The 23,583-nt window shown below is 48.0% G+C and overlaps 1 protein-coding gene across 1 annotated transcript in view; it reads right to left on the reverse strand.

Moving 5' to 3' along the window:
- The window catches only part of CCDC33 (coiled-coil domain containing 33), a 199,409-nt gene that overhangs the window by 99,828 nt on the left and 75,998 nt on the right, over window positions 1–23,583 (reverse strand). Inside the window, exons 6-9 of the mRNA XM_019477767.2 lie at window positions 20,524–20,633; window positions 14,352–14,453; window positions 9,563–9,654; window positions 7,861–7,981 (exon numbers count right to left, since the gene is read on the reverse strand). Coding sequence (XP_019333312.1) covers window positions 7,861–7,981; window positions 9,563–9,654; window positions 14,352–14,453; window positions 20,524–20,633 — 425 coding nt within the window. The remainder of the gene's footprint in view (window positions 1–7,860; window positions 7,982–9,562; window positions 9,655–14,351; window positions 14,454–20,523; window positions 20,634–23,583) is intronic.

Raw genomic sequence — 23,583 nt, forward strand, 5'->3', positions numbered from 1 at the left:
TGAAAGGTGACATTCATTTCAGTGGGGGTCTGCAAATCGTCCCTGCCTATCCCCCACCTCTGCAGGATGGCAACCTTTCCCCACTAACTGCTGGCCATGACTGACAACAAATCCACTAGCCTTCACCTACAGCGATTCCACCCTTGAAACCCATTGTGTTCTGGCTTCACTTTCCAAATGAGTACAGGGTCCATTGCCACCAAGGACAGAGGCAAGCAGGAGGTAGGGCAGGGTGGTACCTTACAGACCAGAGGGATGAGGTTTTGCTGGCAACAACCTACTTCATCAAATGTTAGAAATGAACAGTTCAGAGCCTCCCTAGTACCTCCGTGAGAAGGAAGTGTCCTGTGTCCCTAGACTCTCACAAGCATTTGATGGTTGCAGAGAGGTAGGCATCAAGAGCCAGAGGAAAAAGGGGCCATAAGGGTTATGTTAGGGATTATTTAGGCATGGGCTACAGCAACTTCTTCCTGCTTTACTCCTGAATTAAAGCATTTCCATGGGGATTGAATGTGCATTAAGTAATGCATGCAGTGTCCCTGTGGAAACATAGCCTTAGCCATACGCAGATCTAGGATTTTGAAAAGAAGGTGGATACGGTGCACTATGTCATCATGTACAAAACACACATATTTTTTTCCAGACAAAGATAAATTAGATGCTTGACTATTACACTAGGGGGCTGGTGCTATATTATTCATTTTAAGATCAAAGCAAAAGCCGATATAACTATTGAAATGTGCATTAAATTGCTAGGTATTTGCTAGGTTATATATAGTTTAAAAGAATACAATAAACTGTGTCATTAGTCCTGTGGTCATCATAGTTAAATATACATTCGTGGGGTATGGGAGACCATATCCCCAAGAATACTTTGTATACCGAGATTCGAGACAGCTCTAGAAAGCGGGGTCTCTCTCTATGGCAGTACCACAATGTATGCAAACATGATATGAAGTTGTTCAACATCAATGTAGAAAGCTGGGAGGAACATGCAGAATCCCATCCAACCTGGAGGGAACATTTGGCACTGGGTGCAGCTCAATATGAAGAAACTTTGATCCAGAGGATGGAAGCAAAGCAAGAAAGAAGAAAGCAGCATGCTGGAAACTTCAGACAACCAACACATGGATCTGTGAAACTTGTAACAAGCTGTGTTGATCTGAAATTGGACTTGTCAGTCACAAGCGGATTCATCAGGCATCTGACTAGACCTCTTACGTGTATACCATGATCCAAAGAATCGACAGCTGTCTACTACCACATTCTCTTAGATTCATGAAACAAAATCTAGCCTTCTTGAACACCTTGACAGTGCTTCCAATATTTCACTGTCAGTCATTTCTACACCTGTGCTAATATTACCAGTCCTAACTAAGTTAAAGCTTTTAGCTAGAGCTAAAAACAGTCTCCATGACTGTGAAATAGAAGAGAGAGATTACTGTGCAAGGCTAACAGACAGCAAAACTTCAGGAGAAAGGATCATTTGAACAGTGGAACTTCAAGTCTATTAAAAAGAAGAAAGGGTCAGTAGCACCTGTGAAGCTGAGCGAGCCTAGTAAGAATCAGGGGGATGATAATGAGCTATGAAGTCAACTGAATAGAAATGCTGCTGCCCCTCCTAGGCAGTTGGTTTGAAAGTTTGGGTGGAGCAGAAATCAGAGAGGTACGACTGCGTGCCCCCTGGATCTTCCTCTGGCCTTAACAGTGATGATGAGCCAGAGTCAGGTACACATTTCTATCTAAATGCTTACATGTCTGTCTGTCATCACTGCAGTCATCTGAGCTCCCCATGCAAGTTAATAATATGATTTTACTGCGCCTTCAACTCTCCTATGAAATATGAACTTTCATTTCTACCCAGGAAAACTTTTACAATCTTTTCTCCTATGCCTGATGAAGGGTGTTTGTACCCGAAAGCTGGTCATTAAAGAAATGTTTTTGCAAATCCTAGTTGGTCTAATAAAAGATATCACCTCTACCATGAGCCCTGATTAGTAATATGAGGCACTCCTGTGAAGAGAGGAAGTGTTATCTCCACTTTTCAAATGGGGAAACTGAGGCACAAGGTAGGTTAAGTGACTTACCGAAAGTCACATACCAGACCAGTAACCGAGCCAAGAGTTGAGTACAAAACTCCTATTCATCACTAGATCAGTGGGGGCTAACCTTTTGGGCAAGTGTACCACAAATTAGGCCTGTACCTTCTCCAAATGCCACTCCCATCCCCTTCCTCTGCCTGATCTGCTGCTCTGCTTTCTGTTGCCAGCTCTGCGCTCCCCACTTGCTCTGCTTTCTGCTCTCTGCCACAGTGCTGCCTGTCCCCTCTCCACATGCGCTGCTAGCATTGCCCAAGCCACAAGTTAGCCACCCCTGCCCTAAACCATCCTTCCTACTGCAGGAGCTCACATTAGCCAGTGAAACCAGCTCCCCTCCATGCTTGTGAATGGTCTGTGAACAGGCTGTAACTCTGATCAATTTGCTGAATGCTGTGAACAGGAACTGTCTAGCACCCCAGAGTCTCACAGCTAGTTTGATGCGACTTTGGCTTTGAGAGTTTAAGATGACAAATTTGAAATCCAAGCCCTACTGACTGGCTGCACTAGTGACACTATTTCACAGGATGAACGCACATCATACTGCTAAGGACATTATGGGCACATCTATGCCTTGCTGTACGGTGACATTGCTATGGTGCTGTGCTTTAGTACTTCCTTTTGGAAGTACTAAGCATGATGCAGTAACCACCTGTACTGCAACATGTAGGCAGCATATGATTAAATTTCCCAGCTACGTTGCCATAGTGGCACACTATAAGTGTGGAGTGTGCCACTATAATTACATAGCTAGCGATCACGTGTAGACCTGCATGATCACTATGTCGCTGTAGCATGCCGTATGGCAATATAGTGCATTGCTATGTCGCCATAGGGTGACATATAGATGTGCCTCATGTCTACACAGAGGATAAAAGTTTGCTACTGCTATCAGATAATGGAGTATCTATTTCAGCTCAAGTGGTAGAGAACTCTGTTTTGGTGATGGAAATGCATGGTGTGTACATGTGCATGCATGTTGGGAAACATTATAAGCACAACTCATGGCATAAGTTTTCCAGTGTGAATATTCTTGGTAGTTCTTTCATCATCCCTTGTCCCCATATTGGGGCAGATTCTCTCCCCTTCTTCCAGACCCTTGCTCTGCCTGGGGGAAGTGAAACCATGATGCCTCCTCCACTTCAAAACAACCCCAGAGTGGGACGGGAGAATCAGCACAGCTTGCTGAGAGGGAGAAACAAAAGCTGTCTTCGGTTCTAAGATGGTCTTTCTCCAAAGCATAGGGCAAAGGCAAACAGTGACATGTGCGAACAGAAGAGAAGGAAGGGAGGGGTTGATCGGAACAGATGGCTTCATGTAATCATTTCCAATACTGCATTCTGCTCACACCCTCCTCTCGGTGCCCCCTGGCACCATACCCCCCCCGCAAAGGGCTGTCAGTATTCCCCTTATGAGCCAGGATTGCCAGAGGTTTATAGACCTTGGCTGTCAGACCTCCCTGGTGAGCTGGTTCTCAGGTCACTCTCATGGAGGGATTCATTTATTTGCACAAATGTGAAGAAAATGATTTTTGGCTGCCTCGTGTACATTAAAGGGGAGCAGCAACATTGCTCTGGATGGGGAGATCCTTTGGCTACTTCAGGGCTGTTCTAAGCAGCCAGGGGCCACATGTCCCGCATGACCAACAAGGGCTGTGGATCCCCAGAGATGCACATAACATGCCCTCCCTGTTGCACCACATGCCCCTGTGCTCCCACTCCCTGCTGAGATGCACACACTGGTACCCAGGCACTCCCTGCTTCCCCAGGCATATCTCCCCTGCTGCCCCGCACCTCTCAGGCACCTTGGGGCCATCGGCTTCCTCAGCATTGCAGGCTGGGCCATGCATTGCCTTGTACCCTGGGGTGAGGAAGGAGAAGCCAAGGGAAGAGGGCGGCCAAAGAAACCAGTTGCTTCTGCAGCTGGTGTGATGGGGTAAGAGGTGGAGCCTGGAGGCCACAATTTACCCCTTTGCAGGCCAGCTGGACAGCCCCAAACTGTGTTAGGCTTTCCTAGGATCTGAATCAGACACCTATATAGCTCTTATTACCAGGGTATCTAAGCATCCCCTGTACAATTGTGGGTAACCAAAAACAAGAAAAGTCTTGGGCAGGACAGGAGCTTGAACCCAGGTCTCCCAAGTTAATTGCTACTGCCTCATTCTTCTGTGAGCCACTGGTGCAGTTAACTAGTCCAGGGTCACAGTATAAGTGCTCACTGGGAGTTATGAATGCTTTAACCACCATGTTATTTAGACCTCTTCTGAGTCCATCTAGAAGACCTGCACCCTGTCTATACTAGGACTTTTAACACAGCTTTTGTTTGTGGAAAAGGTGCTATATCTGAAGGTAAAAAGTTAAACACATGCTGCGGGGAGACAGGTAGAAGTGAGAGAAGGGCACAAGGGATTAGGAACTGCACCCAGAGGTAGACTGATCTCAGTCCAGTATGGGAGTGAATAAAACACATGCCTGAGAGGCTGTGTAACATGAATCAGGGGCAGTCGGTTCAGGTCCCAGTGGGACAGTGCCTTTATCTCAGAGAGTCACTTATGCAGTGGACCATGCCAGCAGAGAAATCAAGGCAAAACTTTTTGCTGTTATTACACAAACACAAAATAGATCACACCTAAAACACATGGCTTTCCTCTATCTAAGCTACGCATCTGGTCGCTGTTACCATAATACCTGACTTTAACATATTTCTCCTCACAACAGATTTCTCTTCCCATCTGCCCCTATGAGGCAGGGCAGAGCTAGTATCCCCATTTTACAGAGGGTCAGTGAAGCAGAGGGAGAATATAAGTGGCATGCTCAAGACCTCACACAGAGTCCATAGTACAGAAGTATAACTAGTAATGTTGGTGCCCTAGGCAGAGATGCTGAGTGTTGGAAAGGGGGGCAGGAGGTGGGGAGGCACCAGCACCCTATCCTGCCCCTGGCCAGAGATTGCCACCTGCTGGTTTTCACCATCATTTTGGCACCCCTCTAAAATTAGCACCCAAACGTTGTACTGTGCTCGCCCTGCCTGTATCAGAACAAGGATTTGAACTCAGGCTGACTGTTTGCAGATGTTAAAAAAAACAAAAAAACCCTTCAACACTTTACTTTAAACTTGTGCCCCCGAGCCAAGCCCAGCGCATGCCCAGAAGTCATCACGTCAGCTCACCCAACATCTATATCGATCAGGTGCTTCAGCAGGGCTTTTTTGGCACCTTTATCAAATAGCTAAACTGAATCGGCTTTAGATCTATACAAGACCCAATTGACGCAGATGCTGTGGAGCTGGGTTGAACTAGCGTGCCGCTTCTTCTGGTAAAACAATTCTTTTTCTTTTTCACGTCTGTCGGCAGCCCCTTAGTACAGGCCTATGTTTCTTCCCTTCTACAGCATCCCTGGATAAACAGACTTCCAGTCCCTGGGCTGCCAAGACCAGCCCCTTTTAACAGTATAAAATTAACTTTAAAAATTGAGGCAGAAAAACCAATTATTTTATGGAATGAAATGCACCGGTGATTTTTATAATGGTTCATCGCCTAGCGGGTACTTTTGCATTTGGCTGGCTTCCCCCAAGTAATATTTTATTGGTAGTCTCCCTGGAATGTGTCGATACAATGTATTCGCTCCTCATTATGTTCTAAAACACAATTAAAATCCAATATATTGGACAGAGAAGAAAAACAGGAAAAAGAAAGAAAGTTCTTTTTTTGCAAGCTGAGTGTTTGAAGACATGTCCTGTTGACTCCTTTGAGCATTTTCAAATGCCGTTAAAATATTAGCTATTCAAGTCATAACAGGGCACGCCCAAGGGCTGAGATCTTAAAAAAACCCAAGATGTTAATTTTAGCATTTAAAGGGCAGTTGAATGATTTTTTTTAAAACCTGGCTCTGTGGAGTTATGTGGCTCTAAAGCAGTGTTTCTCAACCCAAAAGTAGGTTGCAAAAATATATGAAAAGGTTGCAAGCAAGTCCCAGAAAAATGTGAGAAAGCATGGGTTTCCCCTTGCAGGCTGGCAGCATTTCACCCTGCAAGGAGCTGCTTGGGGTGACTGAAAGCAGTGGGTGCACATGTGTCTGCGTGTGCACACGCATGCAGCCAGGCAAAGTCATGGGAGCAACTTCAGCAGCTGGATGCAGGTAAGTGTATGGGGAGTTGGGGTTGGAGGGCCAGGGCCTGGGGACTGTCCAGGTGTGCAGCAGAGAGCTGCGTGGCTGGGCCAGTGGCACCGGAGCCGGTGCCCAGGAGACGCTGCTCAGGGGGCCAGAAGGGGCCGTGACCAAGCTGCCTGCCTGATGTGTTGCAGGAGCTCCAGCCCAGGGCAGGGAGGTGCCATAGGTCTCCCCTCCTCCTCCCTCCAGCCCATGCAGGGGTCAGACTCACTCCGCTGCTGCCCACATGAGCCAGAGCCCTGTAGCCACCGCACTCCCACCCAAGCAGGACAGAGGCAGATGGGGGCCCCCTCCATGAGGGAGGCAGGGGTTGCATGTTGGGACTGAGGGGCACCAGTATGGCCTGGGGGGAAGGCAGGAGACTGTGGGTTGGGAGTGAGGACACCAGCAGAGCCAGGGATCTGTGGCTTGGGAGTGAGGGGCACCAGCAAGGACAGTGGGCTGTGGGTCAGGACTGAGGGGTGCCGGCAGGGCCAGGGGTCTATGGGTCATGGCTGGCCATCAATGTTTACAAATGGGTCCTGGTACAAAAAAAGGTTGAGAACCACTGCTTTGAAGGCATCTATAGATCTTGTGCCTGTCCTTTGCATAAGGGGGAATTTGAATCACAGAGAAAATGGATAGTTTGTCAGCACTGTCTCCCTGTGCCAAGTGAAAAGCACCCAGCAAACAATGTGCAGCAACCTCAGGCCTGCTATGATGGTAGAGGTTCGGTGTCTCTGAGGAAGCACTGATTACAATCTCTAGCCTCTCCAGTAAGGAAAGAAACTCATCAGTAATAATAATTTGGGGATGGTAGGGGGAAAAGAAAAGGTAAGGGGAAGAGGGAGACAAGAGTCACTCTATTCTGTGCCTTACTAACACTGATAAAGAAATGGAAATTAGGGGCTCCTACAGACATGCAGCGAGCCTGCTCCGATGTGCTGTAAATCCAGAGCATTGGAGCAGACTCAATTAAGCAAGTCTGCTGAAGCATGGAAGTTAGTGCGCTCCAGCAGCCTCCAGCGTCATGTGCACCAGCTTCCCTGTGTTGAAAAATGGCAGTGGGGTGCTTTAAACTGTAGCTCGTTCAATGAGCTTTAGTTCAAAGTGCCTCACGGCCATTTTTCAGCATGGGGACGCTGAATACATGTGACGCTCAGGAGCTTTTAATTAGCGTGGCTTGCTAATTAAAGCACACTCACTCTCCCCCACACCTCCTGGGAGCACGTCTATAAACACACTAGATGTCTGGCAAGTAGAATTACAACAGCTACATACATACTCTTGCTAGTCAGCCCTTAATTCTAGTCTCTGTCAGGTGAAGCTCAGCCTGGGGGTAGGGGTCATAGGTATAGGTTTGCTGAGGTGGGAATAAGCACAAAGCAGCAAACAGGCTGATAGCCAACACAAAGATGGGACAAGAGGAGGAGCAAATATGTTATCAGCACTGATTCCGTTTGCAACCTTCATGAAACGCTGGCTTCAGCATCTGCTCAGATAAACACCCTCCTTGAAAGAAAAGCATCTTGGCTTTCTGTCTCTGATTGTAGCACCTGGCTCACTTCCCTGGCCCCATGGGAACCTGCACCCTTACAGACACACTACACATTTACCTGTGGGAATCCGCGGTTGGTGACTCGAGGAGCATCAAAGTCCACTAGCGATGGGTTTGGGAACCTGACAGCGGTTAGATCAACCACAGGAGAGGCAGGGGGCCGCATCCTCATGATCTTTCTGTGATGGGAAGGAACAGGAGCAGAGGGTCAGTCCCTGAATTCAGAAGTGCCAAGCAACAATGGTGGAGATTGAATTCCTGTGTTTATTCACTGTGATCTAATGCAACACATAGGGGTTTGGAGTTCTTTAAATTGTCCAAAATAGGCTGACCCTGAGCACAGGCATCCAAGCTGGACTGAGAAACTCCTAGGGATGGACAAGCTACCACAGCTGTGCTAAATTGTCCCAACAGCTAAGTCCCTTCACTGTTAGATGATGCCTATTTCTAGTCAAAATCCTCCTTTCTTCACCTGTCAGCCACTGGATCTCATTAGAGCTCTATCTGCTAACCCAAAGAGACCTTCACTACTTGCTCTGGTATGATCCACAGAGCAGATATGCTACAGGTATGGGTAATCTACCCCTGCCCGCAAGGCTTTCCCATCACAATGCACTTCAGCTGTAGCCACCTGAGCCTAGAAGCTGACTGGGCTAGCATGGTTATGGCACATGAATTTCTATACCTAACAGCACACAAGGGGGTGATGTGGCTAGTAGCACAGTCAGCTGCCCTACACCCCCTGGCCTGAATTTACATCTAAAGCTGTGTCAAATGAGGGCAGCCTTTGGCATGAGTCCAGAGCAGGGCTTGAACTCACACTACTGGGAGCGAACCAAGTAGGGGCCATTAATATGGAGGTGCACAGCCATTTTCATAGTCAATTTTCAGCGTGGAATGTGCCTTACACTGGCTGCTTCCACACAGAGCCAAGATCCCCTTCGTACGACACAGTACTAGCCACTTTGAACTGCTCTATGGACTATATCCTCACATCTGTGTTGGCAGCTACTGGACCCCTTTTGCTCCTGAGCTATAGTTTCATAGTTAATAGGGTCGGAAGGGACCTAAACAGATCATCAAGTCCGACCCCCTGCCATGGCAGGAAAGAGCACTGGGGTCAAACAACCCTAGCAAGGTGTTCATCCAGCCTCCTCTTAAAGACCCCCAAGGTAGGAGCCAGCACCACTTCTCTTGGAAGTTGGTTCCAGATCCTAGCCGCCCTGACAGTGAAGTAGCGCCTCCTGATGTCTAGCCTGAATCTACCCTCTGCCAGCTTGTGACCGTTATTTCTTGTCACTCCTGGTAGCACTCGGGGGAACAGGCACTCCCCCAATGCCTGCTGGTCCCCTCTGACTAGTTTGTAAGTGGCCACCAGGTCCCCCCTCAGCCTTCTCTTGTGAAGGCTGAACAGGTTCAGGTCCCGTAGCCTCTCCTCGTAGGACCTGCCCTGCTGCCCCTTGATCATGCGGGTGGCCCTCCTCTGGACCCTCTCCATGCTGTCCACATCCCTCCTGAAGTGCGGCACCCACAACTGGATGCAGTACTCCAACTGCGGCCTGACCAGTGTCGCATAGAGGGGGAGGATCACCTCCTTGGACCTGCTCGAGATGCATCTGTAGATGGATGACAAGGTGCGGTTGGCCTTCCTGACAGCGTCCCCACGCTGTCGGCCCATGTTCATTTTGGCATCAATAATGACTCCAAGATCCTTTTCTGTCTCTGCACTGGGTATCCATTTCCTCTGGCCCCTAACTCACTTGTATGCGTTCAAGTTGTTCACAACTCTAGCAACAGCTATAAGGGGACCTTGAGACTTTTCTAGAGGCTCATTCACTCCATGGAGGAAAACCTGAAAGCAGAAGGAAGAGGGAGGTTAATACCAAGCAATAGTAACAGGACCTGGCAATGACCATGGAAGAACAATGGGGAACACAGTAACGTAGCCAGGCTGGCACAGAGGAATGGGCATATCTAGCATGAGGCAAAGCAGACAAAACTAACAAGCTCTGGTGGAACATGAGCTGCCCAGGTACAAAGCAGCTCCTTTCGTTGTGTAGAAACCATGCCCCAGATCTGAGAATAGTACTTTAATTCCCACTGCCAGCTATAAACTGCTGTCTTTCCAGCCTCCACAACCCTCTTCTTCATAAATGATCATTTGGTAAAGCCAGAGGGATGGCTTCATCTTTTTTTTTTCATGGTAAAACACCACTTGGTCACCAACTCAGGACAATGACCATACGGGGGTGAGGTGGGGTCTGCTGGCATCGCTGCATGTGCATGGCGCTCCAGCCCTTGAACAGCAGTGGGTGCTGCCAGATGGGCTGGACTGAGCTGGTCCATGCTAGAACAACAGGGCAGGGGTAGGTGGCATGGGTAGAGCAGGTAGTGAGAAACCTACTTGACACTGTGCAGTATACCACACCTAACTCTAGACACTGGTGCTGTCCTGGCATTCAGGTCATGGATTTCAGCTTCAACTAATAATACTAATGCAGAGTTGTCTGTTTCTTCCCTATTTAGTAGCTACATGGGTTCTCTTTATCCCATATGACACAGTTTAAAACCCAGGGAAATTACTGATAAGATTTTGCTACATCACCTTTCCTAATCTACGGCTGTGGTCACTGAGATGTCTTTCATACTCACTGCCAGCTCTCTGCGGAAGCCCTCCACAAGGTCTCCTGAGAAGCTACAGTTACTGCCAGACACAGTAGGAATCACTCACTGTACCAATGATAGCTCTGGTTAAGGGCATGAAATAATCCTGCGCTGAACTGCTCTGGCATGGGCTCAGGTTTGCTTTGCCATCTGCTGCCCGCTGGCCTCACGGCAGTCAAAAAACATTTGTGCGATGCAGACCCACTCATTTAGCACTCAGAAACCTTGGGACCCCTCACCCACTCCAGCTTAGCCACAGAAACAGAGAAGGACACAGGGACCCTGCAAGAGTCTGAAGCAAAGACTTGGAGATACATGAGCACTGAGAGAAACCTTCAGTGCTGGCATGTGAGGCAGAGAAACAGAGTAGGAGCAGGTTGAGAACCTGTAGGATTAATATTATCAATCATTACTCCTTTGTACTGCAGTACAGGCCATGATCCCTTGTGCCAGGCTGTGCACAAACATGAAACAAAGAGACAACCCCTGCCTCAAGGATCTTACAATCTAAAGCCCTCCTGACACAGAAGTTGGGTTGCTTTCAATATCCTGCTATAGCTCAAAGAGGGCAGCCACCCCCAAGAATGGGTACAGCTTTACCAGGGTGAAGGTGCTTTACAGGTACAGCTATTCCTGTCTGGGAAATGGAATGAAGCCTACTGGCACATGGCACTGTCATACTGGGACAAACACACGCACACTAAAGATTGTAGCAGTGTGTAATAGGGAGCCAGAGGCTCCTGCTTAAGGGAGAAAAGATTGAGAAGGAAACACCTGCAGGGGACACAAGGGGCCCAGAGGCATGGTACAGCCCTGAACTCTGCATGGAGGAGAGCTCCTGCCAGCAAGGGAAGCAAAGCCAGGGGTGGAAGCTGAGGGCCAAAGCAGGTACCCCAGGGGCTCAGAGAGGGCCGAGGAGTGAGGAAGAGTCTTCTGCAGTGGCCTGGTAACCCAGAGAGAGCTTTGAATGTTTTATTTAAAGCATTTTGCTTGCATTGTTAACTGGAGGAGTGACTAGTGGCTGGAGGGAAGGAGTGGAGGCTGCAGGTTTGGAGCCCTATCTGGAGTGTGCCCTAGCCAAGAAAGGCAGAACCTGCACCCCAAGGGTGAGATGGGGGTGGGCTCCAGCTGAGGGGGCCAGGGCCTGAGCCCCAACAGCAACACAGAGGCGGACCTAAGCTGAGGGCTGAAAAAGAGGTCCAAAGGCTGAAACAGAACATGATGGGCCGAGGGCCAGACCAGATTGCGACTCAGAAGCCAGGCCAGAAGAAGTGGGCCCAGGCTAGCAGTCCACAGCGAGAGTAACCAGCAGGCTAAAGCCAAGAGGGCTGAAGCCTGTTCAAGCTGGTGCGTGGATCTGGGATGACATCTGCAAGGCATGGGCATGGCTATAGGGGTGGACTGAGACCACAACAGGAGCTGGAGAGCCAGGATTGAGTGTCCAAGGGGCAAGGTGGAGATGAACTGGGCTCACTCTGGGACCCCGAGGCAGCCTCCCTTTCACACTAGAAATGATTATATCAAGGAATGGCAGGCAAGGAAGAAGGGAGGGTACCCTGAAGAGCCAGAATGGGGGCAGGAGTCGAGTGGCTGTCATCCTAGAGTGGCCATGTTACAGTGATTGAAAAAAGAGTCAGATCTCCTAGCCAAAAATTCATCATGGTTAGACTGGTACAAAATCTGTGTATAAACCAGGGCTTGGCCAAAGAGGATAGATAATTGTTGATCACCAGAAAATGATGAGATGATCCTGAGAGTAACAGTGTCACAGCAACACCTGTTATGATAATATTCAACAGTGGTTTGATAGGTATCACAGCAGAGATGAGTTTCTAAAGCTTGCCTTTCATTTTTTTAAAGGCTCCAGCAGCATAGAATTTCCAAGAAGCCTTATCAATGCTATCATGGTGCTTCAATGCTGTAGAACCTGAACTGTGGGCAGATTCGTGGCAGCTGGAAAATGCCATGACTTTGTTTCCAGTAAACTGCACTGTTAATACTTCTGAACACTCTTTCTACCTACAGAGAAGGAGAATGGGTACAGCCATTTACACATGAAAACACATATGGTGCTCTCTTCTTTACTTTTGTTCTTTTACTATATCACACCGCCGCTAACACATGCATGCTATAAAAGAGTTGACTTGCTGCCATTTTTGTATGAAAATGTAACACAGCTGAAGTGAGCACACTCTAGCCACTCAGCCTAAACAGAGCTAAAAAACATCAGAAAACTGTTCCAAACTCAGTGCCCTGACTCAGCATGTCTCCATCCTTCCAGGGTCAGCCAAGCAGGGCTAAATCCAGAGCTACAGCCTCTAATGCCTTTAAACCCTACTCAAACATAGCTATGAAGGATGGCTGCAAAATCTGTGGAGAGGGGACTCGAAGGTCTTCTGGAAACAATGCTTTTGCCTTGATTGCTAATACAAGGGGAGACAAACCAGAGAAATCACAGGCCATCAAGAGGAAATGGCAGGGAGAGGCATCTCTCCTGACTTGAACCAATCTTGGTCATAAAAGGAAGCTGGGGGAATTCTCATTAACCCTCTTTATAGATGAGCTGGGTGCAGCCATGATCAATTTTTGCTTGATGATTCAGATAGAAATAAACCCCCAGGGGCCCACACATGCTCTGATATATCCCTCTGCAGCTCCTGGCAGTTTATCGATCGAGCCCTGTTTCTGCTGCTGTCAGCAATGCAAACAGACCTTGCAATCAAGTCCACAGCCAACAAGAGGTGCTGTGGGCTGAGCTGTGAATTGGGAACTTCAGTGTTGTCAATCTGTAATCAAGATGCACACCCCAGTACAACACAGCCATCCACCCTTTCACTTATCCGCTGTAGGATGAGGCAGGTCTGCCAAGCAAATGAAACAACAGTTGGATCTGGGAGCTCCCCAGACCATTCAAAGAGACTCTAAAGATCAGAAGGGAGGAAGGATGGTCCTGGTTCTTCTATCAAGAGTCTATACAGGCTCTTCTATCAAGCTCTGAGAGCCTACTGATCCTGCATTAAGTGACACGACTCTCACTATTGGCTTTCCTTTGTCTCCTTGCCAGAGGGAGAACTGCTTGTGCAAGGAAGCGTTCTGCTTTATTTTGTTTTGGCATGATATGTTAATAGAGAAGTGCATGTGCCGCCACTGTATTTATATTAGAGATAGGTGATGATGTTTGTGATGTCCCTCGGAGAGTCCTGTTCTTATGATACTGCTGGATCAATCGGAGTTAAGAAGCATGGTGATGCCTCCATTGAAGGTCACCTGTTAGGTATAGTTAGCTATCCTAGTGAAAACTCCATGGTCTGACACTGTTTCCCACCCTCAAGAGGAGTCCCTTTGGTAGTAACAGTGATCCCCACTATCATCCCCACTCCTCCATAGCACTTTTCATTGGTAGATCCCAAAATGCTTTGCAAAGGAGGTTACTATCTTTTTCCCACCTGAAAGATGGGGGAAATTGAGGCAGGGGAGGGGGGGAAGATAAAGCAGCTTTCCCCAAGGTCACCCACCAAACCAGTGGCAGAGCTGAATAGAGAAACATGTCTCCTGGGTCCTGGTCCAGGTGTCAGTCTATTAGACCCCACTACATCCTGTAGTAGTAGTAATGATCGTTTTATTATGAACTAGAATTATTAAATAGTAATCATTATTATTATTTGGTCTTACTGAGAAAAAGGGTCATGAGAAAGCCAAGCACCATGAGACAGACCAGGTAGTTCATAGAGTCTCGAGATTTGAGCTGGTTATCCAAATGGGACCTCCTATTCATACGAGGGTTTCTCATAGCTACTAAAGCACACATGTTGTTCATACTTTGGGCTATCCCCTCCCCAAAATGATCCCCACCTCTCTCTCTCCCTCACCAAGGACAAGCCTTACCTCCAAGCCGGTGTAGTTCATTCCAACGTAACGTGGGATGAGGCTGCTTTTACGAACAACCGTAGCATACAGGGTTGTCTCAGAGGAGTCCTTCTTCTTTGGCTGTTCGTGGACAAGACAAAACCACAGGGAGGAATGAGTTTCAGACTATAAAACAAGAGGCGTTGTGTACATAAACAGTCTGGATTGCTCTGTGGTGGCACAGTGCTGCCATAACTGACAATAAAGCAGCCGCTGATAATTAAAGCTCACCGTCCCCTAGAGCCTTTCCAGAAAGATCAATATAATAAATCTTTCAGCTTTTGCATTTAAATATTTAATACTCTCCAAACACAATCAGCCACGGGCTTCCTAATCCCCTTGTAAGGGGGAAAAATAAGGAAGAAGACACACAATTGCATTAGCTGGGGGACTGGGCGTTGATTTTTGGCCGGGATGAAATGAAGTTTGCCAGGCCTCAGTTCCACATGGCATTTCTGGTGAAACTTTCTTAACGGGGAGCTTCCTGCTAGTCATTCTAAAAACTCTGCACCTCGGTACTTGTATTTGCACATCTCATTATTAAAATACCTGTGGTGGGAAATCTGTTGTGGGACTGAAAATTGGATCATCGGAGGGTGGGGGGAAGGGTATAACAAAACAAAAAGATCTTGGGGACCATGGTGCTCTCTCGAATGTCCAAAGGAAAGGGTCAAACATGAACCCACAATGACTGGCCTGCACTTATGCAAAGCTAGTCTTTCTGGAGGTGGTGTCTTATGATTAGGATGTAGGACTGAGAGGTGAGAGATTGGAGCATTACCCCCAACCCTGCCACTCTTCAGCTGTGACCTTGGGCGAGGTCATTTACTAAAACCACTCAGGCCTTGTCTAGTCATAGAGAATCTGGTGTGCCAGTCACTGCCTGGTCCTCATTGCCAATCTGTAAAACACCAGGCATCCACCCACAGAAAAGATCTGAGCACAGCACACCTCAGTGCCATGCATGTTGGCTTGAGCAAAGCTAACAAATAGGTGGTCTTCTTTGCAAGTCCCCACTATCAGAGTACATGTGTGAATAGAGATTCCCATTGTAGTGGCCCTACCAGTCCTCCCAGTGCTATAAGCAATACATCTTTGTTAGCCTAGCCATGGGTACCACCACATGCCCCACCTGCTCATTGCTCACAATAATCAAGCAACCCCATACTCACCTTTATTTCAGTATCTTCTGTGTTTGAATTCTGACTGTATGTTCTCAGGAGCTATAGTCCAAAGAAACAATTGCCTGGCAAGAAGGCACTGAAGTTCCCAAAGGTACTGAAATTGTTTCTATTATCTCATCCTTTGGCGTCCTGAAGGATGGAGGAGTAACCGAGATGCAGCTATGAACCCCCAGACTTTAAACACAATGGACATCCCAGAGCAAGCATGGGGTTAGGTACACAGGATTGACAACATGTGCCAAGGTCCAGGGAATAAGACAAAGCTTTGTTCTTGACCACGTAGAGAGGGACAAAAAGGGAATCAAGACCCAATGTCTGACTTTCAGCAGGAGGAAAAACAGTCTTTACAAAGCAGGGACAGGTCTGAGCAGATGGACAAGTAAGTGATAGCAGAATATATCCAGACTGAGCTGGAAATGAAAGTCTTTAGAGAAGACAGATCTAGGGAGAAACTGCCAATGAACACAGAGGGGTATAAGAAATGGCAGCAGTGGTCCATGCTCGCCCTTGCTCACATCCATCCTCTAGCCATTCCAGCCCTTCATGGACATGGGAAAGACAAACCAATATCCCTGTAACCTGCTCTCCCTTCTGCTCCCCTCCCTGTCAAAGTAGCACCCCGTTTTGAAAATGCAGGCGGCTTCTATAAAAAAAAATACAACCAAAAAAAAAAGGGCTGTGGATAATTAGCAAATCAATCACTGCATTTTTTTTAATTGTAAGGCCACGATTTACTCCTCCCTAAACTCCACCATAACTCATGCAAATCATTAATAAATCATGAGAAACATAAATGCGGAGAAGCATCTGATGTATAAACCTGCTGCCACAAAGCACACAAAGGCACTTCATAGCAGCCCCTGCCAATAGTTATTACTCCCATCAAGGCATTCACCCTACTGTGCTCTATAAAAAAAATCAACTCACTATACAAATCAGGAGAATGGCATCAGGCCTAAAGGTCACATGTTTTTAATACAGAAGAAGAAACTTGCTGGCACAGCAATACATGGCTCTTAATGAAGGGAAAAGTAACACTGAGTTGACTGTGCAGCAGCCCTGACTGAGCTCCCCCTCATGAACAGTCTCCAGGCTGCTACGCTAGACACAATCCTTGGATCCTACATGCATTCAAAGCTCACCAGGTCTAGGCAGTATCCAGCCAAATCCTAAGCCTGGCTTCTCGGGAACATTTGCCTGAGTAATATCTGCCTAGTACTCTTTCCTGGGATGTGCAGTCCAGGTGCTCTAGGTCCCAGAGCCAGTGCTGATACCCATCTTAATAATCTCAAGCTCCAGCCACTACTGATATCTACCCTTCTGGGGACTCCAGTTTGTAGTGTAACTCTTCAGGAAACTCATCACTGTTAAATTAAAGGAGCTTACAGGCATTGCAAAAGAGCTCTTACACCAGAGACACCTTGCACATAGACAGCATGGGAGTTACAGACCTAAGCAAGGCACACCTGCATTCAGTCCCCTCTCTGGTGTCCTTACCCAACTAAGAGTCTTTGGGACTTTGGTTAGCACTCTTTCAGGGTCTTCCAGGCCTCCTGTTCAGTCTCCTTGTTCCTGGAGATGGTCTAGACCCAGTCCAAGAAAGTCTAGCTTGTAGGCAGAGTTGTGTGTCAGATGATTTCCACACAGCAGTTTCAAAACCCCCTGTTCTTGGGTGGATGCATTTGCATAGAAGACCATCAAGGCTGATAACTCCCAACTAACTTCTAGTGTTAGCTCTTTGCTATGTGTAAAGATTTCTCCTGACTCCTCCAGGGGTCCCATCCCAACATAGAGGCTACAGGGAAAAAGTGAGGGTACAGAATAATTCCCAGTCAAAATAGCACATGCAAAACTGAATGGAACTTGCAGGTTGATACATACAAATACAGACTAGTATAAATGTGACAAATGGAAATGCCTGCTCTGTCCCCAGCACCCTGCCATCATTTGGGTGGCTCTACACAGAAATGCGTATCAACTGCAGCCTGTGCTGAGATAAGGAGCATCCTCCATACCAGCTGCTTTTTTTTCTGGCTATGCAGAGTCTGCCACAGGTCCTGCTGCCTCTTCACTCCCTTGATGACAGTATGTATAGCTCTTTCACATACAGCATGCCATGCCAAACGCAACAGACAGCTGTCACTATCGCACACTGGGCTGTATATGTGGGTGCAATACACATCACCATCTTGCCCCTGCTGAATGAATGTGGACCTGAGATAGTGTCTTGCCTTGGTCTGTGTAACTGGGAATAGTAAAAGTGATGTAGGAACAACAGGTTTGCATGCTAGGCCTCCCAGGAGCACAGTGGAGGCAACAGCTGAGTTATTGTGGTTTGGAGTGGAGGTGTAGACCCTGTCTGCACCTCTTGATGAAATTGGACCTCTTAATAACTCTGGTATCATGCCTCTGGGAGTTTTAAGTACAAATCTCCCATCTTCTTTCCCCTCCCTCACACCCTTCCCCTACCCTCTGTCTCTGCTTTCACACTCTACTGTTGAGCTCTGCCTTCTTCTTAGTCATCCCTAGTCAGTCCTTAACTGCCTTCCAAAGCCCAGTTTCTCCTTTCAGCCACCCTCACCTAGCCTTTACCTCTCTACCCATTTCTCACTGTCTGATCTCTGCCTCCCCTCCTATTTATATACTTTCCATTTCCTGCCTCATTCACCTTCCTCCAGCCCTGGTTCTTCTCCAGTTCATAAGTACTTAAGATCACTGTGACAAGTCCAGCCAGGGCTTCCCTGCAATGATAAGATAAGGGAAGAGCTCTAGGGTCAACAGCACTGGCCCAGGGCATTTAGGGTGTCTCACAATGGCATCAAAGGTAGGAGCTGGAGCCCTGAAGTGGATTCAAGAACAGTTGTCCACAATCAACAGTAAATGCTCACACAGTTGTTATGGCTCTGAAGTTGAAAGCAGCCAGACGTGATGCTAGCGTACCATTGGCTATAGAAACTGGCACACCCCATGCCAGCCCTATGGGCTGCTCAGAATGACCTTTGACCTTGGACTTTTGGTTTTATTTTTAGCTGTGTTTAATTCAGGACATGAACTGGAATGGAGCTAGCATCACAGGACCAGTTTTCCATGGATCTGCAGCAAACCCTTCATAACAACCCCTGTATAGGGAACTGGACTGCTATTCCCATCTCTACCTCTGATCTGTAGTGTAACCCTGAACACATTTTTATCTGTGCCTCAGTTTCTCCTTCTGTGAAATGGGGATAAAGACACCAATGTCCCTTTGTAAAGCACTTTAGGATCCCCCTGTGAAAACTGCTATATGAAAGCAAAGTATTATTATTACGTATTCGTAAAGGGCTTTGAAAGCCTTTGGAGGAAACAGCAGAGTGCTGAGATTTCCATTAAGTGTTTCAAACCTCAGTCTGGTTTGTGTTCTCAGTTCCCAAGGGACAGAGTGAGAAAGGCCATTTCACAGCTTGACATCATTTTTCACCATTTTCTGATGCACTCATTTCCAGGAAAGGAAAGCCACATTCTCTCTCTCTCAAGAGAGGCCCAGGGAGCTCTTTGGTTGCTTGTTTCCTTTAGCACACTCTTCTCCTTGTGAGATTTTGAAAATTTCAACCCAGTTCCCACTGTGGATTACAACAGTTACACATGATTGGCTTCATCTGACCTTGGCCAGCTGAAACTAGGTGAGTCCAGGGCAAGTCCAGTTGCTTGTAAATCTGGAACTGGATGCACCCAAGGATTGGCATACCATAAACACTTTATTATAAAAGGCACAGTAGTTCAAAGGACCCTGAGTGTGCTGTACAAAATAGGTCCCTTCCCCAAAGAGTTTACATATAAGTATAGCACAAGAAGCAACCCTGGGGACAGACAGAGAAACAACGTAGCACAAGGTAACTATTAGGGCTGTGCGAAATTTTGCTGAAAAGAAACAAAAAGCATCGAAACAGCTTCAAAACAAAACGAGGGCATTCGAAACATTTCAAAAGTGGCTCCACAGCCCCATGTAGCTCAGCCCCGCAGAGAGTGTAGCCACGGCTCTCCTCGCTGGGCTTCGCTCCCATTAGCTCTACCAGCCCCATGGAGCTCGGCGGGAGGCGGAGCGCAGTGCCAGCTCTGTCTGTCTCCCACCACTGGGCTGCACTCTGTGGGGCTGGTGGCGCCGATCAGAGCGCAGTGCCGGCTCTGCCTGTCTGCCACCACCGGTCCCAGGAGACAATGGCAGCCTCCTTTCATCCAGGGCACAGATCCGGGCGTTCGCACCCCTGGGAAGGCTTCCAGGCTGTGCCGTACTCCTCCCAGGGGTGTGAGCCCCCGGCTCTGTGCATTAGATAAGATGAGTCCCAGGAGGCAGAAGCAATCTTCTCTGGTGCTGAGCGCGGGCTGTGCCCAGCACTGGTCCCAGGCAGCAGTGGCAGCCTCTTCTCATTTGGTGCACAAATCCCAGGGCCCGCACCCCACAGGAGGAGTCCGGCACAGCCCCGCAGCCCTCTCAGGGGTGTGGGCCCCCAGATCCGGGCACCAAATGAGAGGAGGCAGTCGCTGCCAGCAAGTGTCAGGACTTTTGCTTTGAAGAGTCTGAGGTGCAGTTTCCCAGAAATGTCTCTGCCTATCTCCTTGAAACTTGGCAGGCTTTATGCCCTCAGAAGGTGCTACCATCCATGCAATTTTCATCCAAATCAGGCAAGAAACGACAACGTTGTAGGCATTTTCATGATTCCCCATTATAGTCTATGGGCAAAACGTCGAAACTCATCAAAACAGCGAAACAATTTCAATGAAATGAAATGGGATAGCGCTTCGAAACGAAATGAAATGACAAAACGAAACACTGTCCCACTGAAATGGTGAAATGGATGTCAAAACAAAATGATGGTGTTTTGCACAGACCTAGAAACTATGAAGTTATAACGTAGAAGATGGTGGATAGGCAGCAAGAAATAAAAAATAATGTGTGTCTCATGGTGCCAATTAGGTTGGCCACTTCTTACCAGCATCAGTTTGAAGTGGTAGTGATGGAAAGGTCGGAGATACCGCACAGGAATCTGGTAGGTTGATAACACTTCCTTGGTGTTTTTGTCCGCTGTGGTCAAGGTCACAGCTGGAAAGGAAAGAGAAGAAGAAACGATCAAAGTGGAAGATCTAAGAGGTTGGGGATGGTTGGCGGAGAATGAGTCCATGTTTCCAGTCAATGCTTGTGTTCAGAGGCAAGAGGCCTTATTCAGCCCAGCGTCTGTCAGCACTGCTGGAGAAGGCAGCAGGAATGTTGCTGGGATCATAGGGTTGCAGGGCATTGTAAAGCAGCTGCAACACCCTCACTCCCTGGAGGGGCGAAGGGGGCAGCATCGCTTAAGACAGTGGGGCCAACCTTTTTGGTAGGCATGCCACAGCTTAAGCTGGGTGTTTGGTTGTAGCTGTGTTGGTCTAAGGCAGGCAAGGTTTTTTGGACAGATGTGATATCTTTTATTAGACCAACTGAGTAGTTGGAAAAAAGTTCTTAGCAAGCTTTTGGGCGCAGTTGCCCTTGACGAAGCTTGCTAAGAACTTTTTCCCAACTACTCAGTTGGTCTAATAAAAGATACCACATCTACTCAAAGAACCATGATGGCTTAAGCTAGCATTCTCCCTGATGGCCACTCTGATCCCCTTCCTTTGTCTGATCTGCTGCTGTGTTCTGCTTTCTGCCTAATCTGCTGCTCTGCTTTCTGCTCCCTCCTCAACTTGCCATGCACCACAACCAGAGGCTGGCTTCAGACATGGGTGGTATTGGTCAGGAAGAAAGGGGTGTATCCAAGGGCACTGGGGGCTGTGTCCATTCTGGACATTTCCACATCAGCTTTCACCATCAGGACCCCACCAGAGCCATGGCCAGTACCTTCAAGATAGCCCCCTACTCCCAACAGAAATCTCCAAGAAGAACTAGTGCTGCTGCCACCTTCCCTTCACTGTGGGGGACTCCCCTGTGGGTACAAACTGAGACAAAGAGGTGGAAGTGTCAACTCCCATCACAGCTCTAATGACTCCAACCTACTGTGGGTTAAAACTTATTGAGGAGCAACAGAGTCCATATTCTAGGTTTCTTGGAGGAGACTGAATGAGGAGCCCCTGGATAGCTGCTTAGATTGCTTTTTAAGAACTCAAGATTCACCACTGATCCATCTAATCTGCCTCTCTGTCTCTAGAAAGAACCAGAACTTAATAGTTCAGGGAGAAACGAAACCCCTCTATCAAACATCTGGGCATATCTCCAGAATAGACAAGCACCAAGCAATTAAAATGAATACAGAGAATCCAACCCCCTTGCCTAATCATATCTTTGAACACCCAGAAGAGCAACTGGCCACCTGGATGGCTTTGGGATGGCCTCCCAGAGAAGTCATCAAGTCCCAAGGGGCTATTCTGTGTCCCATGTAGTACTTTAAGCCCCATGGTCAGATCATAGGAAAGTAGGGCTGGAAGGGACCTCAACAAGGTCATCTAGTCCAGCCTCCTGTTCAAGGCAGGATCCTCCTTCACCAAACCAATCCAGCCAGGCATCTGTCCAACATGTTCATAAAAATTTCCAAGGATGCAGATTGCACCATGTCTCTAGGTAGCCTGTTTCAGTGCTTGACCACCCTCATAGTTAGAAAGTTCCTCCCAATCCCCAGCCTCGATTTCCTCTGCTGCAGCTTGAGCCCGTTGTTCCTAGTCCTCTCCTCTATGGCCACAGGGAAAAAAAAATCCATCTCCCATGTAAAAGCCCATACAAACATGTAGTAGGCTGTGCTCACCCTATGGAGTGGAAGGGACATTTGCACAGGTAGTGAAGTGGCTGAAGGTGAGGTGACTCCTGCTGGGTAGCTCAGGAAAAAGCCAAAAGATTCATGGCAGTGCAGAGCCAGTGACCTCCAACCCACGTGAGATTTGTCTGAGTTGGTGTCAGCAGGGCGGGGAGGCAGATACGCCTGCCGTAGGTGCTGAAGTGGAATCAAAGACCTTTACTTAGCCACATAACAGGTGCAGACTGGGCAGTAGCAGACTCCTGCTACACTGACATCCCAACATACCTGGAAGCATAGATTCATAGAGAAGTCAGCCTGGAAAGGACCTCCAGAGGTCATCTAGTCCAACCCCCTGCCTGAGGCAGGATCATCCCTATCCAAACCATCCTATACAAATCCATAATATAAGCTCAAATATGAACCAGCAGCATACCTATAGGCTGACGAACTCCCTTCTTGAAAGCACGGTGGCAGAAAGAGATCTTGGAGTCATTACTGACTCCAAGATGAACATGGGCCGACAATGCGAGAACACCATCAGTAGGGCTAACCGAACCCTATCGTGCATCCACAGATGCATCACAAATAGGGCCAAGGAGCTGATCCTCCCCCTCTATGAGACACTGGTCAGGCCACAGTTGGAGTACTGCGTCCAGTTCTGGGCGCCGCACTTCAGGAGGGATGTGGACAGCATCGAGAGGGTCCAGAGGAGGGCCACCCGCATAATCCGGGGACAGAAGGGCAGACCCTATGAGAAGAGGCTACGGGACCTGAACCTGTTCAGCCTTCGCAAGAGAAGGCTGAGGGGGGACCTGGTGGCCGTCTATAAACTTACTAGAGGGGACCAGCGGGATTTGGGAGAGACCTTGCTCCCCCGAGCGCCTCCCAGAGTAACAAGGAATAACGGCCATAAGTTGCTAGAGAGTAGGTTTAGGCTAGACATCAGGAGGCGCTATTTCACAGTCAGGGCGGCTAGGATCTGGAACCAACTTCCAAGGGAAGTGGTGCTGGCTCCTACTCTGGAGGTCTTTAAGAGGAGGCTCGACGTTTACCTAGCTGGGGTCATTTGGGCCCAGTTTTCTCTCCTGCCCCGGGCAGGGGGTCGGACTAGAAGATCTACAAGGTCCCTTCCGACCCTACATCTATGAATCTATGAATCTATGAACTCTTTGTAAAACTACCGTCAACCTTGACACAACACAAGATGTACCATCTTAACCTGCCACAGGTAAAGCTGGGGGACCACAGCAGCCAACATCCTGCTTCTAAAATAGGGTGTTAATATGT

Source organism: Alligator mississippiensis, chromosome 11, assembly GCF_030867095.1.
Source record: "Alligator mississippiensis isolate rAllMis1 chromosome 11, rAllMis1, whole genome shotgun sequence".
NCBI classification, from domain to species: Eukaryota; Metazoa; Chordata; order Crocodylia; family Alligatoridae; genus Alligator; species Alligator mississippiensis.